The sequence below is a fragment of the Martes martes genome (assembly GCF_963455335.1).
Source record: "Martes martes genome assembly, chromosome: 1".
Taxonomy (NCBI): domain Eukaryota; kingdom Metazoa; phylum Chordata; class Mammalia; order Carnivora; family Mustelidae; genus Martes; species Martes martes.
Genome location: NC_137888.1, coordinates 120,065,568 through 120,085,058, shown reverse-complemented (window position 1 = coordinate 120,085,058; position 19,491 = coordinate 120,065,568). Strand labels below are relative to the sequence as shown.

At 40.6% G+C, this 19,491-nt stretch overlaps 2 protein-coding genes across 4 annotated transcripts in view; one reads left to right on the top strand and one right to left on the bottom strand.

The window, feature by feature from the left end:
• PARP14 (poly(ADP-ribose) polymerase family member 14) overlaps positions 1–9,114 on the top strand; it is a 50,572-nt gene extending 41,458 nt beyond the window's left edge. The window contains exons 14-17 of the mRNA XM_080819903.1: positions 219–818; positions 2,093–2,226; positions 5,667–5,841; positions 6,746–9,114. Coding sequence (XP_080676029.1) covers positions 219–818; positions 2,093–2,226; positions 5,667–5,841; positions 6,746–7,035 — 1,199 coding nt within the window. The 3' untranslated portion in view covers positions 7,036–9,114. The remainder of the gene's footprint in view (positions 1–218; positions 819–2,092; positions 2,227–5,666; positions 5,842–6,745) is intronic.
• A 4,122-nt stretch (positions 9,115–13,236) lies between these two features.
• HSPBAP1 (HSPB1 associated protein 1) overlaps positions 13,237–19,491 on the bottom strand; it is a 60,177-nt gene continuing 53,922 nt past the window's right edge. For all 3 annotated transcript variants that reach the window (XM_080797929.1, XM_080797930.1, XM_080797931.1), the window contains exons 7-8: positions 14,260–14,370; positions 13,237–14,141 (exon numbers count right to left, since the gene is read on the bottom strand). In XM_080797929.1, coding sequence (XP_080654055.1) covers positions 13,602–14,141; positions 14,260–14,370 — 651 coding nt within the window. In that variant the 3' untranslated portion in view covers positions 13,237–13,601. The remainder of the gene's footprint in view (positions 14,142–14,259; positions 14,371–19,491) is intronic.

Here is a 19,491-nt window from a genome sequence, read left to right as displayed (position 1 = left end):
CATAGACACAGAGAATAGATAGGTGGTTGCCAGGTTGCCAGAGACAGCAGGGGTGGGGTGGGAGATGAGGATGGGTGAAACGAATGAAGGGGGTCAAAAGGTACAAACTTGTGGTTATAAGATAAGTAAGTCGTGGAGATGTAATGTATAGCATGGTGACAAAGAGAGAGAGAGGGAGAGAAAACAATAGCTAATCTTCCTTTCTTTTCTTTTTTTAGCATTTGTGGAATCCCCAAGTCAATTTCCACAAAAGCAGAATCCGTTGGTTTTGAAAAAGAAAACAGAATCAGCAAGTTTTCAGGTGTGTGGTGAAAGTGAAAAATGTATAAAAAACGTTGTCTCCTGGATACAGGATCTGATCACAAAGGAGCTATGTCCTTACACCAATGAAGATGAGTGTATCAAAGATTTTAATGAAAAAGAATATCAGAAATTGAATGAGCTACAGGAGAACTTAAATATTGCCATTTGCTTGGACTATAAAAGACCCTTGATTGAAGTTTTTGGAATTGGCAAAGATCTGACACAGGCTAGAAATGCGATTGAGGAAATGATCAAAGGAATGAGATTGGCCAAGGAACAGAAATCCCAGGCAGAGTTAATCAGTGAATTTATAGAATGGCAATATTGCAAAAATAGTACTTTTCAGAGTTTTGACAAAATAACCAATCTGCAATTGGAGACTGCATGGAAGGCAAAGAAAAGGAGAACTGTTGTCCAAATTAATCATCAGAGCTACACAGTGGACCTGAGTACACACACGGCTACAGATGCAAAAGGACACAGTTTACTTGTTCAGCGCCTCATGAAATCAGAAGGTGAGTCAGATTGTGGGCTTGCTATCATTATTTTACACCTTCTTTGGACTTAACACCATTTTGTACATATGTTGAAATTGTACTCACATAGATAAAATTGAAGCAACCCTTATGGAATGAAATAGAAAACTTGGTCTCTAAGCTAAGGAGCTTACGTCATGGACAGGGAGATGTAGCATGGATGCACTCAACACCCTGAGGACGACCTTCTTAATGGTGACCAGACCCAAACCTTGCATTTGTTCCTGTCTCAACAGTTTACATGCTTCCCAGAGTCAGTTCTGCTGTGGAGGTAATGGCTGCTTCAGTCAGGAGATGGAAAGCCATGGGCTTTAAAGAAAAGTGGCCCAAGGTTTTCTAGAACAAAAGAAGACAGCCTGGTCAGAGTGGGCACTCTCTGTGTCCGTGACTGATAACCCAGGGAGGATTGGGAGCCTGTGGAATCTCCTCCCAGAATTTACTTCCTCCCCTACCCTGAACATAAGGTTTCCTTAAGGCACACACCAGGAAAAAGACTTCAGATTCTCTGACTGGATCTGCCCCCCATGAAGGGAATGCTTTTGCTGTGTAGGTAGCCTTTCCTGCCTATGAACCACACAGGTCCTCCACAGGAGACTAGTAAGTTGGCTTCCAGTTTAGAATCTTCATTTCTCGTGAGATCCGTGTGAGTGAATTCTTCAGATTCTGAGGGAAAGGACAAATCAAGTATACTATTCTGTTCAGCAGAAGGGAAGGCAGAACTGCCACCATCCGCCACAGAGCCAAACCTGCCATCCACCCAATACTTAAGGATTCGGGGAAGAATAATGATAGAATAGATGTGGAGGGCCTTGTGAGGGTGAGGAGTTCTGACAAAAATCCACGCTGTTGCAACAAGACCATCGTAGGAAAAAAATTTCCTGTTAAGTTATTGAATTATGACAGATTGGAGACTGAACAGAATATGCAGCCGAGTTACACTACACAATTCTCAAATGTAAGCGTGATTGAAACTTACTAAGATGCAAGTACCCAGGCTCCACTGCTCTGAGAGTTTGAGACATAGATCTTTGGGTTTTTTTCTTAACAAGCATTACGGCTGCTTCTGCTGTCAGTTGTCCAAGGGCCACACTTTGAGAAACATTCTCCTAGAAAGACAAGGAACTTCTTAAACACATGGAGTTAGGGGATTGTAAAGTAAGAACACAGATGATACTTGGTTCTTCAGAGCAGACCAAGAATGTGTGGATGGGCCTTCCCAGGTGTGTGGGAGTCCTCAAATGTCCTCTTTACAGTTAAGACCCCCGAGCACTGGACTGATATGAAGCAGCAGGATTTCTGTGTGGTAGAGCTCCAGCCTGGGCATGCAGAATATAACACGGTGGCAAGCAAGTTTAATCAGACCTGCTCACACTTCTACATAGAGAAGGTAAGCCTGCTGCTGACATGGAATTTTCTTAATGATGGAAATAAGTGGTATCATGGTCCTGGATAAATATATAAATATATTTGCATTAATTTCCCATCCCCCCCTTTTTTGGGCTCAGAATTAGAATATTCTACGGTAATCAGATTTTAGGTTGTAGATTCTACTTCTATCACCATTATTACAGACACGTTAAGATGGGGATCCTGTCAGGTATTACAATATAATATTAGATTGCCATATGATATTAGAATACTAAAACCAGGTGTTGACTTAGGAAGGAGCTGGTTAGTAGTGATCTTGAAGAGACAACTGGTAGAAGTCTTCCCAAGAGGAAGAAATCTTTCCCCAGAGGAAGAACCAGTGAGTGACCCTAAAGAGGAAAGAAAGAGGAAGGTCCCCAAGAAAAAAGGAAAGTCTCTTCCTCCCGAGAAGAAGCCACTCAGTAGTGGACGCGTGGAGGCTGCTGGCAGCAAGACCAGCGGCTCCAAGAAAAAGGACAAGTTCCAAAAGTTAGCCCAGGAGGATTAAAATGGACATTCCCCCACCCAACCCTATAAAGCGAAATCACAAGAATCCCTGAAGCCAAGTAATAAAAAAACAAAGACAGAACTTCAGGGTTGATTTGGCAACTAGCAGACACCACAAAGAGACACGCAGAGGCGCTCAGATCAGGATCGTGTGCTCCTGCCCTGCCATTCACAGATCAGCAGTGCACGCGTCCGGGATAAATCCAATAGTCCTTTCCTTTTCATCTCCCTTATTTTGGCAACTTCCACTTAAAAAAAAAAAAAAAAAGATTTATTTGAGAGAGCGAGAGCACACGCGAGTTGGGAGAGGAGCAGAAAGAGAGACAATCTCAAGCAGACCCCCCGCTGAGCACAGAGCCTGACTCAGGGCTTGATCCCACAACCCTGAGATCATGACCTGAGGCGAAGTCAAGAGTCGGACACTAAATCAGCTGAGCCACGCAGGCGCCCCTGGAACATTCCACTTTCAAACATCACTATTGCTCTTTCAAATTATGTTCCCATTTGAGCTGTAGCAATATTATATTAATGCTTTCTTCTTTAACTAATTTTCCTTTCGTTATCCCGGTTATCTATTTCTCCTCCAAACCCCTAATCCTAGCTTTACCCACATTACTTATATTTTGGTCTTCTGTCTCTGCACTTCACCAGGAAAAGTTTTTCCCTTCTTGGCTTCAGCTGTTATTTCAATGTTGATAGCTCCCAAGTCAATCTCACCAACCTGGACCTTTGATCAAGCTTTACAACATATTCCAGTGACCTATGAAATCTCTGCTTGCCTATGTAGCTGCAAATCAGTTTCTCTCAACCTAACCCATCATCTCACCATTTCCTTTTCCTTCCCCATTTCTGTCCTTGGTCCACCACTTTCTGAGTAAAACGACATCTTTGGGTGCCTTCCCTTCATCCATCATAACGAGTTTGCCAGTAAGGCCTGCGTTTTCTCTCTTTTCAAATTTTTCTTACTCCCTATTTCTGACACCACTCTTTATTCATGTACTTAAGCACATAATAACTCAAGAAGACTTGGCATTTCTTACAAAGATATGTATCATACCTTCAGATAAAATAAATAGATGAAGAAAGTGGACAAAAAAAGAGGGAAGGAAAAATAAAGTAATATAGAGGTATTATCACAAGTTCCTGGATAGTTAGGAGAGGACCACAGGTTTGTTTCTGAGCTTCCTAGTAGACAAAGCGAAGAAGTAAATACCCAGCCTCAAGATTCACCGTTTCTGTCAATCAGAAAGAAAACCATGTGCTCAGGAGACTCTCAGCTTTTCACAGTGCTGACACTACCGAGAGACTTAGCCTGTGAATCAGGTGCTGGAGAATATCTTCAAAATCAACCTCACAATATATTCAGTGTCATATTTTATATCATTGCTTTTATTTTTAATCCCTTCAAGCAAAACTATTCTGAGGTACCAAAACAATGTGATTCAAGTATGCAGCACTCTTGTGGGCTGGTTCTGAGAAATCAAATAAGTTTCATTTCAGATACCAAGCACAGTCATCTATCTGGTAGTGGCTGATTGGCCCATTTTGATGAGATGCCAAGTCCAGACTGAGCAGGACAGTCCAGCGGACCACCGATGTTTGCAGGGGGCCCTGGAGGCTTGCCATGTGTTGGGGAATGGCCAGAGAAATGATTTCACTGTTTTTTTTTGTAGTGGATCCTTCTCTCAAATAAAATCCTATGTGAAAGTCCAGTGTGTGAAACAGATAGACGTAAAGCTACTTACAGTACCTCTGTAGAAATCCCTAACAGTGTGAAAACACTAAAAATAGGTGGTTATTATCCTCCATGACTGTTAGGGCCTGTGACTAATATTTTTAACATCCATAAACTTCCACATAGATGGAATAATTTTGCCACATTTGCCTTTCTCTCTCTTTGGGTTTTTGCTGAAGCATTTGAAAATAAGTTGCAGATATCATGACACTCCTGAATATTTTAGTGCGTATCTCCTGTGAATAAAGACAGTCTCCTAAATAACAACACTGCTATCCCATATAAGAAAATTTATAGTAGTTTGGTAATATCTAATAGAATCCATATTCAGATTTCCCCAACTGCTTACTTTCTTATAACCCTCCCCTCTCCAATAGGCCTTTGATCATTCTGTCTCCTCTGTCTCTTCTGATCTAGAATGGTATTCCTACATTTTAAAAAATAATTTTTCATAATACTGAATTTTTAAAAGAGTTTAAGCCAGCTGTGTTATAGAATGTCCTATATTCTGACTCTGTCTTGTCTAGATTTTCTTTTCTTTTTTTTAAGAACTCAAGCAAGTTTGCTTATAGAGTCAAGACCTGTCTGATTCCTCCTGGATCCTGCTCTCCAGGACACAAGGAATTTCCACCACACAATGGAGGCCACTTCCCAAAGAGGATGGTCAAATCAGGGACACTATGATCTGCAACCAGATCCCACCCCACCAGGACTCATGCCCCACTCTTCCAACTGGACCAGAGATTAATTTTCATTAATTAACTTCCTTCTGGACTAGATCCTCTAGTGCTTCTCCCACCAGTAGAACATGGCTAACTAGGTGAACCAGTGTCCCAGAAGGACTTAGGAGGAGAGAGGCCAAGGGACCAAGTGAAGTAGACAGCAACCAGAGCAGTCATTGAACTGAAGATAAAAAGCAGGAGTTGGGGAGGCTTGGTCAGACCCTAAACACTGTTTGCTCTCATGTGGTGCAGTAAAAGATGTTAAAAATGGAAATTAATATTCTTCCCAAGGTCTGCTTTTATGAAACACTGGATCTAAAAAGATTTCTGAATGTAGAAAGGTGCCATCTGGCATTGAATTTATTTTAATTTTTATTTATGAAAAATAATGGTCATATCTGTATCTTGCCAAAGGCTCTTGACACCGACAGAGTATTTCTCCTTGTTGATTTGCAGATTGAGAGGATCCAGAATCCAGATCTCTGGAATTGCTACCAAACAAAGAAGAAAACCATGGATGCCAAGAACGGGCATAAAAACAATGAGAAGCAGCTCTTCCATGGGACAGATGCTGACTCAGTGCCACATGTCAACCGAAATGGCTTTAACCGCAGTTATGCTGGAAAGAACGGTAAGGAAGCAAGTAATCTGGCTGCTCCGAATGGGGTGTCAGCTGTGAGAACCCAAACTGGTGAGGGACAGTATGGACTGATTGCGTTGTGTCCCTTCATGGTTGGCGGCCATGCTGCGGCCAGAGTTTCAAGGCTGGGCTTGTTATGTTTCATCCCAGAAGGACTGCCTGGACCTCTGGGATGGAGGAATGACATTTAAAAATTTAAAACACATGAAAAAAATTTTTAAGAGGTTTTGGAAAGAAGAACTGAACATTATTTTAACCTTATTTGACATGTTGGGTCAATACATCAGATAATAGATTAAATTGAATTTGGTTTTTTTTTTTTTTTACTTTGTTTTTTCAGTGTTCCAAGATTCATTGTTTATGCACCACACCCAGTGCTCCATGCAATACATGCCCTCCTTAATACCCACCACCAGGCTCACCCATGCCCTACCCCCTCCCCTCTAAAACCCTCAGTTTGTTTCTCAGAGTCCACAGTCTCTCATGGTCCATGTCCCCCTCCAATTTCCCCCAACTTACTTCTCTCCATCTCCCAATGTCCTCCGTGTTATTCCTTATGCTCCACAAGTAAGTGAAACCATATGATAATTGACTCTCTCTGCTTGACTTACTTCACTTAGCATAATCTCCTCCAGTCCCATCTGTGTTGATATAAAAGTTGGGTATTCATCCTTTCTGATTGAGGCATAATACTCCATTGTATATATGGACCACATCTTCTTTATCCATTCGTCTGTTGAAGGGCATCTTGGCTCTTTCCACAGTTTGGCGACTGTGGCCATTGCTGCTATGAACATTGGGGTACAGATGGCCCTTCTTTTCACTACATCTGTATCTTTGGGGGTAAATACCCAATATAAACTGAACTTCTTAAAAATGTTTTTTCTCTTCACAGCTGTGGCATATGGAAGGGGAACCTATTTTGCTGTTGATGCCTCTTATTCTGCTAATGATACATACTCCAGACCAGACAGCCATGGGAGAAAGCATATGTACTACGTGCGAGTACTTACCGGAACCTACACACGTGGAAATCACTCACTAATTGTGCCTCCTCCAAAGAGGCCTGAAAACCCTACTGACCTGTATGACACTGTCACAGATTGTGTGAATAATCCCCGCTTATTTGTGGTGTTTTATGACTACCAGGCTTACCCAGAGTACCTCATTACTTTTACCAATTAACATCTGGGTATCCTTCCCCGAAGACATTGCTCGTCTATACATGCCAAGTTGTAAAACAAGTTTTAGATGTTTTTTTCCTCTTAACAGCATTTTGGAAGGTCAAAGGATCCTTGTCACTGAAATCAGACTTTCTTCAACTTCTCCTTCATACCTGGAATGAACCTATCTTAAGAGCAATACATCTGAGAATTTAAATCACATAACTTAGTTACAACTGTGTGTCCACAACCGTGGACATCAAATCTGCAGAAGGAAAGAACAGGGTTGTAGTCTTGGGAAGGAGAGAATGCGTTCATCTTAAAAGCAGAGAGCACAGCTATGCAATTTCAGCGCTGCTGCGAAGGAGATAGCTGTATATCATGTCAGGATGCCATATTCCTGTGAGAAGCACAGTATTACTGAGTGGGGAGGACTGCTGATTTCCGGGCAGCCAGGGATGTGGTCTCTCTCTCTTTTTTTTAATCCCTGGGCTGAGATCTGTGCCTGATGTAAATAGATGCTCCAGAACATTCCATAAACCAACTAAGAAAGAAAAAAACTAGACTCCAACCAAAGTAGGAGCCATCTCTTTAATATCCTTGACTTGTCACTTTGCCTTAAATCGAACAGATTCCGTGACAGGGAATTCTGTTCTTCACAAACTGCACCATGACATGTGGGACAGCTCCAGACTGGCTTCTCTGTCCTGTACAGTTCAGGGGCCGTGGTCTAGCTTGTGGCCCACGGGAACTGGGTCCCATGGACTTGTGCAACACAGCAGTTCTGGCTCCGACTGGTCCTTTTCTATGTTGACCCCGAATCTGCCTTCATCTAACTTCTGTTGGTGACAGAAATTAGATGACAGTGACAACAGTGGGATAATTCCAGGGTGAAACTCTTCTACTATGTTAAGATTAAGTGAGTTCCAATATTATTAATATTTTCCTTGGCAGTCTAGCTTTTGATGATTTTAAAGACTTTAAATAAACCAGAGGAATTAAGAAGCCATATTGCTAATTTGCTAGCTCAGTATCTATTAAATAGTAGTGTTGGTTTTTTAAAAATTTCCCCCAGATAAATTTCAGATTCAGACACTGTTTATTGAGTGCCTAGATCATACCAGGTAATATAATAGGTGCTTTCACATACAGTATTTATCTTATTCCTCCAAACAGTCCTGTCAGGTAAGAATTATATCCCCATCTTAAAGTCGGGGAAACTGACGCTCAGAGTACAAGAAGCTTCCTTGCCTGGGGTCACCTAGGTGGTAGCCCTTAGAGACAGAAACCCAATCCTGATTCCTGTGTCACCACTACACCACTACAGAGCATAGCCTTTAATGTTACCATTTCAGGAACATCTCAGGTAATCTATGAATGACCCTCATATTTCCTTGGCTTTTTCCTTCTGGCTTTCTGTTAGAGTCTCTTCATTTGAAGTAGGCCAAGAGGCTAGGGCTAATGCCCAGTGCAGGTGGTGCACTCGGACACTAGGGGGTGTTGCGAGAAGGTGAAGGGCACTCTTCCTTGGCTGCTGTGAACTACTTGCCTCAAGTACAGGAAGTTGAGGGGGCCAGAGTTCTGCTTCATTAACAGATGGACATCTTGAAATATTTCTTGCTGGGTTTTTGTTTTGTTTTGTTTTTTAAGATTTATTTATTTTGAGAGAGAGAGAGAAAGAAAGAGAGAGGGCAGAGGGAGAGAATCTCAAGCAGACTCCCTGCTGAGTACAGAGCCTGACACAGGGCCCTATCCAACCTGAACTGAAATCAAGCATCAGATGCTTACCTGCCTGAGTCACCCAAGTGCCACTGTTGCTGTTAGTTTGTTAAGTGGCTTGACAAAGACTCCTTATTGCTTGGGGATGGCTTCCCAGCCACTGCCCTCTGAGCTCCGCAGGCTTGACAATGAATGTAAGAAATAAAAGGGAGAGCAATGAGCTCTTGTTCTCCAGTGGTTTGGATAACTCAGGGCAAAGCTGAGTATCAGGGTGTATTGCACCAAAGTGTAATGATCCAGTCAGTAAATGTTATAGTTATCCTCAAACTAAAGAAATGTATGTCATGTACCTCCTTTTTGAATAAAATACTTGGAAAATATCTTTGGTGGTAAACCTCTTTATCCTTAAGGGCATCTAGATACAGGAGAGCTGGACGATAAACACAGGCCACTGCTGATAAAAGACTACAAGAAACCATGAGAGCATAGGGCGTGCCCAGAGTGTTAATAATATTCAGCTGAAAATGACAGTAAGGGCGCAGTACAGGTTTAGTTCAGTAAATTTGAAGGGCAGATGGACTCCCACAGGAAGCTCCTGCTAAACCAAGCCCAGTTCAAGACTGTGATGGGTCTTAGGGCTTTCCTCTAGGGTCAGAGATTTTTAAACATTTTTGGTATTTGAATCATCTTAGGTCCTTAGGTGTTTGCTGAGCTAGCAAGTTCTGGCCCACCCCAAAGGAGTTAGGTTCTGTAGCTCTAGAGAGGTGCCTAGTTATCTGCATTTTCAGCAAACACCTCAAATGATTCTGATAATCCTGATACTCAGAACTGTCTATGAATGTCATGGCTCCAGAGACTTCTGCCTTCATGGGCCCCTTACTCCATAAAAAGTGAGAAAGTATTAACAATTACATTTTCCAACTGCACGGATACAAACATGAATGCAATGAAAGCTGGATTATATGTTGTTCTTGTTTTTTAATTTCAAAAGACACTAAAACATTTTGGGGCCCCTGAAAAGCTCATGGGCCTTAGCCACTGTGACAACTGGACAGGTTAGCCTTGCTGATGCCTGGACACGTTAGGTGCAACGCTGAACGGTATTCTTTTTTTTTTTTTTTTAAAAACATTATTTTTTCAGTGTTCCAAGATTCATTGTTTATGCACCACACCCAGTGCTCCATGCAATACATGCCCTCCTTAGTACCCACCACCAGGCTCACCTATCCCTCCACCTCCTCCCCTCCAAAACCCTCAGTTTGTTTCTCAGAGTCCACCGTCTCTCATGGTTCATCTCCCTCTCTGATTTCCCCCAATTCACTTTTCCTTTCCTTCTCCTGATGTCCTCAATGTTATTCCTTATGTTCCACAAGTGAAACCATATGATAATTGACTCTCTCTGCTTGACTTATTTCACTCAGCATAATCTCCTCTAGTCCTGTCCATGTTGATAGAAAAGTTGTACATTCATCCTTTCTGATGGAGGTATAATACTTCATTGTATATATGGACCATATCTTCTTTATCCATTCGTCTGTTGAAGGGCATTTTAGCTCTTTCCGCAGTTTGGCAACTGTGGCCATTGCTGCTATGAACATTGGGGTACAGATGGCCCTTCTTTTCACTACATCTGTATCTTTCGGTTAAATACACAGTAATGCAATTGCAGGGTCATAGGGTAGTTCTATTTTTAATTTCTTAAGGAATCTCCACACTGTTTTGCAAAGTGGCTGCACCAACTTGCATTCCCACCACCAGTGTAAGAGGGCTTCCCTCTCTCCACATCCTCTCCAACACTTGTTGTTTACTGTCTTGTTGATTTTGGCCATTCTAACTGGTGTAAGGTGGTTATCTCAATGTGGTTTTGATTTGAATCTCCCTGATGTCTAATGATGATGAACATTTTTTCATATGTCTGTTAGCCATTTGTATGTCTTCTTTGGAGAAGTGTTCTGTTCATGTATTCTGCCCATTTTTTGACGTGATTATCTGTTTTGTGAGTGTTGAGTTTGAGGAGTTCTTTATAGATCTTGGATATCAGCCCTTTGGAGTCTCATTTGCGAATATCTTCTCCCATTCTGTGGGATGCCTCTTTGTTTTGTTGACTGTTTCCTTTGCTGTTGCTCAGCTGTATTCTTAACAGAAATTTTGTTTGTTAAAAAAAAAAAAAAATTTTGTTTGTAGTTCTTACAGTCTCAATGTGAGTTGAGCTGGAACCTGCTGCCCCACCCAAAAGTGGTTCAGTCCTGGGAGCAGGGGAGAATGAGCCTGTCTTTAATGCCTCTGGCCTCTGCAGGGTCAATATATTTATCTAGTAATTTCACTCACACACGCTTGCTTATACAAGAAATGCAGGATGAAATGGGATCCAGCTCCCTGAGCACCTGACAGCCCCCACCTTTGACTATCTTTCCTCACTGCCATACACCCTTTCACAGATAGTCAAGATCTCCATCTTGATAAAATCAGGAAACTATCTCCCATCACCCATTTATACAGAAATCCCTTCATATCAATGTCTTAACTCTCTTCCCAGCTCTCTGCATGTCAAAGACTGTTACCACCAACTGCATCAAATGCTTTGTTTCAGAATCTCCTTCAAACTTTTGTGACCCCAACCTACAGGAGGACATGAAGAAATACATTTTATATCGGGCCCAGTACACACACAGATACAACTGAAAAGTTATATGAAATATATTTATCCTAAAAAAAATACTTTTCGGGCACCTGGGTGGCTCAGTGGGTTAAAGCCTCTGCCTTTGGCTCAGGTCATGATCCCAGGGTCCTGGGATCGAGTCCCGCATCGGGCTCTCTGCTCAGCGGGGAGCCTGCTTCCTCCTCTCTCTCTGCTTGCCTCTCTGCCTACTTGTGATCTTTCTCTGTCAAATAAATAAATAAAATCTAAAAAAAAATTAAAAAAAATACTTTTCCTGGAAAATTTCATGAAATATTACTTATACTTACTAATGAATTCACTGGAATAACCTATTCTATTTAACTTTTAAAAAATGCTGGTCTTGCCCACTATATTGGTTTTATTACTTACTAATGGGCCACAACCTGCAATTTGAAAAACAGTAGTCAAAGGAGTAGCAAACATCAAAAATAAAATATCTGAAGGAAACAGTATGTCTAGTTCTGCAATAAGGATCTACCTACTAAGGGTAACAGACACCTTATCCTTGGCCATAACACCCGCTACCCCAATGTGTTTGATGGAGTGTTGCCAACAAGTTCTTCCTTTCATAATCCACTCAGCCAACTACTGAACAAGCCCCTACCCTACGCTGGGCATTCTGATCAATGCTCTGTGACTACCATAATAATCAAAACAAAGTCCATAACCCCATGGAGTGACATTCTGGTTGGGGAAGATAAACAATAAATAAATAGGTATATAGGGGCGCCTGGGTGGCTCAGTGGGTTAAAGCCACTGCCTTTGGCTCAGGTCATGATCTCAGGGTCCTGGGATAGAACCCCCCATCGGGCTCTCTGCTCAGCAGGGAGCCTGCTTCCTCCTCCTCTCTCTCTGCCTGCCTCTCCGCCTACTTGTGATCTCTGTTTGTCAAATAAATAAATAAAATCTTTAAAATAAATAGGTATATAGTGGTCAACTGTAGTAAGTGCTACAGACAGGTCTCTTCCAGACCCTTATTTTCCTGGGCATGTTCATATAACACCTCCCTCACTGCTAGAAAGCGTATGTTTCCTTTGGATGTACTTGGTACCTTGAATCTGAAGACTGACAAGGATGGAGCCAGTAGTCAATTCATCTTAAAAGATTACGTTGCTTACCTTTTGTTATATATTTGTTTCACAAATGGTTACTCAGATCCATATGCTTTTCTAATTTCTAAATTCATTTTTTAAAAGATTTTATTGAGAGAGAGAGAGATCAGAAGCAGAGAGGAGGGGTAGAGGGAGAAGGAGACCCCCTGCTGAGCAAGAAGCCTGATTCAGGACTCAATCCCAGGACCCTGGGATCATGACCTGAGCTGAAGGCAGATGCTTAACTGACTAAGCCACCCAGGTGCCCTAATTTCTAAAGTCTTAGACAGTAACGGTAATAATTATCCCAGATCTTCTTGCAAATGTAATGAGAGAAGGCTCAATCTCACTAGACCAAACCTTTAGTCCATTGCAGGAGCCAGTAACATCCAGTGCTTTTCCTTCCCAGAACTAGTGTTCCTAAATGTCCCAGTTCCTTCCTTAAGGAGGTCTTATATTGGACCGTGTCGACTTTTTTCCTGATTAGTATCCTGCTCTGGGTGACAGGGATTAGCCAGGGAGAATTCTGCAGGTGTCATAGGTGTAATCAATCACTTCAGATCAAGGCTAGAAGCCACCCAATGGATCCATTAGGCCAGGGGTTGGCAAACTTTCTCTATGAGGGGATAGACAGTATTTCCAGCCTTGCGGGCCACACTGGCTTGGTCACTGCTCAACTCCGACACTGTAACTCTAAAGCTGCTATCGGCAATATGTAATGAATGGCATGGCTGTGCTCCAGTAAACCTTTATTTACAAATACAAGCAGCAGGCGGACCTCGCCTTGAGACTGCTGAAGAGGTATTACTTTCTGTTAAGAACACCTGGGGCTTACATTTGAGATCGGCTAAAAGGACTGGATGCAAGAGGAAAGGCAAAGTCACTGAAGAAAGAAGGCCTAACAAGTAACAAAGAGCTGGCTGGCTCAGAGAGCAATGTTCATGAATGAAGGTGGCAAGAGACTGAAAGACAATTAGGTAAGAACAAGTGCATTTACAAGCATGCTGGCCACAAGTTAACTTTGTGCTCTGCCATTTTTTATTTAACAATCATACTACTTAAAAATATTTTTAAAGTATTATTTTAAAAGTCATTTCCTTAGAACCACAAACTTCTTCCTTGTATCAGAAGTTGTGCCACTATCCTGGTTACTTGTGGATTCACCAAGCAGTCCAGCAAGTCATCTGTAGAAATCAATGTTTGGGAAGGAGCCATACTACTATTTGAAGCAATTTGTTCCACAACTGCATCCTCACTTTTACTCATCATTCGTTGCCTCTTGGTACAATGCAGTTTTCCAGAGTGTTCTCCATCTTTGCCAACAAAGTCTTTACCATCATCTTCAAATATGCCTCCTCTCTCGGAGGGTAGTTCTTCAGAACTCAGTATTACAGGAACCAGATCAGGGCCAAAGGGACTTGCTGCCTCCCGTTTTCCCATTCCCAGGATTATGGCCTGGTCACCAGTTTGTTCCACCATCATGCGATTGTGCACATCCAAGCTCTCCTGTTTCATGTCCTCTCTATTTGTTCTCAGCGCTTGGATTTCTATGACCTTAGAAGTTCTGTAATGATCAAAAAGGGCAGAAACAGCTCTATTTAAGTAGCGACAATTGACTTCATGGGATGTTTCCTCAACCTAGGGAGAAAGAAAAACTCTTTAGAATGGCTATATGCACTTACATAAATTAGAAAACAAATGTTCTAGCAAGGGTTGATTGATCACAGGAAAATAACTGCTGCAATGAACAGCCTACCTCAGTTGGGTTTAACCAAGCTGTGGTATTGGTTGGATCCTCTGCGGTCTTCAGGGCACACACAAGCATGCGTGTGATTGCCTCTTCTACTCGGGCTTGGTGGTCCTCTTCCTGAGTCAAGATTTAAAAAGCACATTGTTTTCATCTGTCACTTTGTCTCATGGCTTAAAACAGAGTAGAGTCTCTATTAATTGTGTGTCCTGTTCACTCATTAATATAAGCTTTTTTAGAGAAGGAAGGAACATGTTGTTGGAAGACCACAACTTCTCCGTATTCACTATCACCTGCCATCTAGAAGAGTTGTAAAATATTTCACTGACCACATTGAAGTTTTATCCTGTCTGTAAGACATAGCCCTTAAGTATGAACTACTTTGTGATGTTTCTTCCAATCTCTTTCATTTGTTGACAAGTTTAAAATATTTTTTTAAAAAAGCACTACATACAGAGAAATAATACCTAAGAATTCAAAAAACTAATTGAGGAATGGAAGAAAAATTAAAATAAACATGCTTGGCCACAAGAATGAAATGGCTAAATATCCAAATATGGTTTTTTAAAGACATAATAAGCATAAATTAGAGCATTAGTGATAAATTACATTAAAATCAACAACTTCTGTTCATCAAAAGGCAACAAAAAGAAAAAAAAGCAAACCAGATGTGTGTAATACATAAAACTGATAAAGGTTAATATCCAGGATATATAAAGAATCTATACACAACAATAAGACAAATGATCCAATTTTTAAAAATAGGCAAGAGGCATGAAGACAAGCATTTCAAAAAAAGAGCAATCATGTATTTATCAAAACATGAAAATATGCTTAACCTCATGAATGATCAGGGAAATGTAAATCGAGAAACTGGTGAAATTGGCAAAAGAGAGTCTGATAATTCCAAGTGGTAGAAAAATGTGCATTGACAGACTCACTGATGGTGGGAGTGCAAACTGGTATGGCCGTTTGGAAAACATGTTGGTGTTATCTTGTAAACTTGGGTATTGTACCCCCTGCAGACCAGAATTTCTGCACCTAGAGAAATATATACTTTTTTTTAAAAGATCTTATTAATTTATTTGGGAGAGAGAGAGAGAGAGCATGAGAGAGAGAGCATGAGAGGAAAGAGGTCAGAGGGAGACACAGACTCCCTGCCGAGCAGGGAGCCTGATGTGGGACTCGATCCCAGGACTCCGGAATCACGACCTGAGGTGAAGGCAGTCACTCATCCAACTGAGCCACCCACGTGCCCAAGAAATATATATTCCTTAGAGAAACTCTTGCACATGTGTACAAGAATATCCTATTTATAAAAGCAAAAAATTGGAAACAACTCAATTATCCATCAACAGAACAGAGAACCAATAAAATGGTGTACACTGATACAAGAGAATATCATACCGCAGTGAAAATGAATAAACTTTCCACGATAGGACACCACTCAAAACTAGTATGGCTATCATAAAAAAGATAGATAATAACAAGTGTTGGTGAGGATGTGGAGAAATCAGAATGTAAATGGCTTCAGAAACAGCCTGGCTGTTCCTCGAAAGGCTAATTGGCAAATGTGGTGGTTAATTTTATCAGTTAACTTGGTTAGGCTAGCTGTTGGGTCAAACCCTAGTCTAAATGTTGCTGTGAAAATACTTTGAAGATGATTAACCTTTAAAATCAGTTGACTTTAGGTAAAGGAAATTATCCTCAATAATGTAGGTGGACCTCAGGTGAAAGCCTTAAAAGCAAAAACTAAGGTTTCCTAGAGAATAAGGTATTGTGCCTCAAGATTCTAACAGAAATCCTGAATGAGTGGGTTTCTAGTTTGTTAGCCATCCTACAGATTTCAGACTCCAGACAAACTCAGACCAGAGTCTTTACGATCCATTATACCAAAGGATCCAGAAATTCCACTCCTAAATGTACATGCAAGATAATGAAAACATATGGTCACATAGAAACTTGTACATAAATGTTAATAATAGCATTATTCATAACTGCAAAAAGTAGACACAACCCACATGTCCACCAGCTGATGAGTAGATAAACAAAATGTGTATATCCATTCAATGGAATATTATTCAACCATAAAAAGGAATCAAGTACTGATACATGCTATAACATAGATGAATCCTGAAAACATGTAATACTGAGTGAAGGATGCTGGCCACAAAAAAACCCATGTATTACCTGACTACAGAACTGGCAAATCTAGAGAGACGGAAAATAGGTTGGTGGTCGCCTATGGTTACCGAGGAAAATCAGGGAACAAATACTCATATATACAGGGTTTCTTTTTAGGTTGATGAAAATGTTCAAAAATTGATTATGGTAGTATTGCATAATTCCTGACAATACATTAAATTTCTGAACTGTACACTTTACTGTTTTTCCACTGAGTATTCAAATGTATTTTTTTGGGGAACCTAAAGTCCATTTTCTTCTTAACAGGGTTTTAGAAAGCTGCATTTGTTTAAAGCAAGCGAAATTTTATTTAAAATTTTGTTTAAAGGTTTTAGAAAGCTGCATTTGTTTAAAGCAAGCTGCATTTGTTTAAAGCAAGTGAAATTTTAAAGATTTAAAATTTAAAAAACTCCTAGAAGCTCTCAGAACCTCTAATAATTTTTTTAATTGAAGTATAATTTTTAAAATTTTTTTTAATTGAAGTATAATCAACACAGTGTTACATTCATTTCAGGTGTACGACATCAGGATTCAACAGCTCTATAGGCTTTGCTGTGCTCACAAGCATAGGTACCATCTGTCACCATCCAACATTCCTGCAACACCTCTGACTAGATTCACCATGCTGCACCTGTCATCCCTGTGACTTACTCAATCCGTAACTGGAAGGCTGTACCTCCCTCTCCCCTGCATCCAGAAAGGAGAGGAGGGGGGAGTGAGCAAAATTACACCACTACAAATATGTTACCTACTTATTATTTTATAGGTATAAATACAATGAAAGACATAAAAATGGAAAAAATATTAGAGCAAGAGGAAAGCCTTTAAAAATTAACAAAAATATTTTTTTAAGTTTGGAAAAAGTACCAATAAAATAAATGCATTTCAATACTAAAAGAATAAGGAGGAATACTAAAAGAAAAGGATTTAAAAAGGCACAATTGAGGGGCGCCTGAGTGGCTCAGTGGGTTAAGGCCTCTGTCTTCGGGTCATGATCCCGAGGTCCTGGGATCGAGCCTCGCATCGGGCTGGCTCTCTGCTTGGTGGGGAGCCTGCTTCCTCCTCTCTCTCTCTCTCTCTCTCTCTGCCGGCCTCTCTGCCTACTTGTGATCTCTATCTGTCAAATAAATAAATAAAATCTTAAAAAAAAAAAAAAAGGCGGTGTGCCTGGGTGGCTCAGTGGGTTAAGCCTCTGCCTTCGGCTCGGGTCGTGGTCCCGGGGTCCTGGGATCGAGCCCCGCATCGGGCTCTCTGCTCAGCGGGGATCCTGCTTCCTCCTCTCTCTCTCTGCCTGCCTCTCTGCCTACTTGTGATCTCTGTCTGTCAAATAAATAAATAAAATCTTTTAAAAAGAAAAAGGCACAATTGAGAAGAACTGAGAATATACTTTATCCTTTGGAATATATTAAGATAGAATCTGTACCACTTTAACAGAGAAAAAGAGAAGAGAAGAATATTGTGCCAGCTGGACAGAACTAGAATTTCTACTTTTTTCCCAAATCTATGTGACTTGTGACAAGAATACTAGAGTCAGGATTTAGCTTGAGTTATTATGTGGAATATGGTTGGTTTTAAAACCTAAGGGTTTTTGGAGTTAAATTTGGCAACAAGAAAAAATTACGGTTCAGTGCTTGAAGAGACAAGGATCAAAGCAACACGTGACAGAGGAAAATATAGTCATTCAGATCCTAGTCCGCATTCCAGTTATTTACGGAATGAATGCCTTCAAACTGTGATGTACGCAGAAGTTAAAGGGGGAACGAGAGTCCTGGTTTGGTGAAGGACAGAAATCATCGAGTCCTTGGGCACCAAACTTGTAAGTACTACCTCATGACTTGTTTATACTCACTGACACCAATCCTTTGGAAAATTCTGTGAGAAACAGCTGAACAAATGGTATAAAAAAAGCTTCTAATAAGACCACAGTGAAGGCTTTCAGACTCTTGAGGCCAGGTAAATTCAAATCTAAATGAAAATGAACAAGTGGCATTCTATAGTACATTAAGAAATGATATATCGCGGTGCCTGGGTGGCTCAGTGGGTTAAAGCCTCTGCCTTCAGCTCAGGTCATGATCCCAGGGTCCTGGGATCAAGCCCCACATTGGGCTCTTTGCTCAGCGGGAAGCCTGCTTCCCTTCCTCTCTCTCTGCCTGCTTCTCTGCCTACTTGTGATCTCTGTCTGTCAAATAAATAAATAAAATCTTAAAAAAAAAAAAAAGAAATGATAAATCACAACCAAATGGGATTTGTTCCAGATATTAAGGATGGCTCAATCAATACTAAGAAATCCACTGATTTAATTTACTCAAATACCAGATATTTACTAAAGAGGAATATTATATGATCATCTCCATCAATGCTTAAAAGGCATTCAATAATATTTAACATCTTTTCTGGATTAAAAAACAAAACAAAAAACAAAAAAGTAATGAATTGAAAGATACTTAACATGGTAAAATATATATACAATTCACCCCAAAATCAAGCATTTTACTTAAAGAAAAATCACTAGAGAATTCTCTCTAAAATCAGAAAAAGACAAGGAAGCCCATTATCTCCATTATTATTTATTATTGATTTAGAAGTATTAGCTAATGTAATTAGACAAGGGAAAATAAGATACAGGAAAATAAGTTGGAAAGGAAGAGGTAAAAGTATCTTAATTTTCAGATAATAGGAGAGAAACCTGAAAAACCAAGGAAGTCAATAAAAAATCACCACACTCAAGAAAATAATTCAAATTAACACAAAAATCAATAGCCTTCATATATACAAACAATATCTACTCAGATGATATAACGGAAGAGAAGACCCACCTCACTTAACCACAGCAGCCAAAAAAGAGGAAATGCCCGGGAATAAACCTTTTTTTTTTAAATTTTTAAAAATTTTTTAAAAAGATTTTATTTATTTGACAGACAGAGATCACAAGTAGGCACAGAGGCAGGCAGAGAGAGGAGGAAGCAGGCTCCCCATGGAGCAGAGAGCCCAATGTGGGGTTTGATCCCAGGACTTTGGGATCATGACCCGAGCTGAAGGCAGAGGCTTTAACCCACT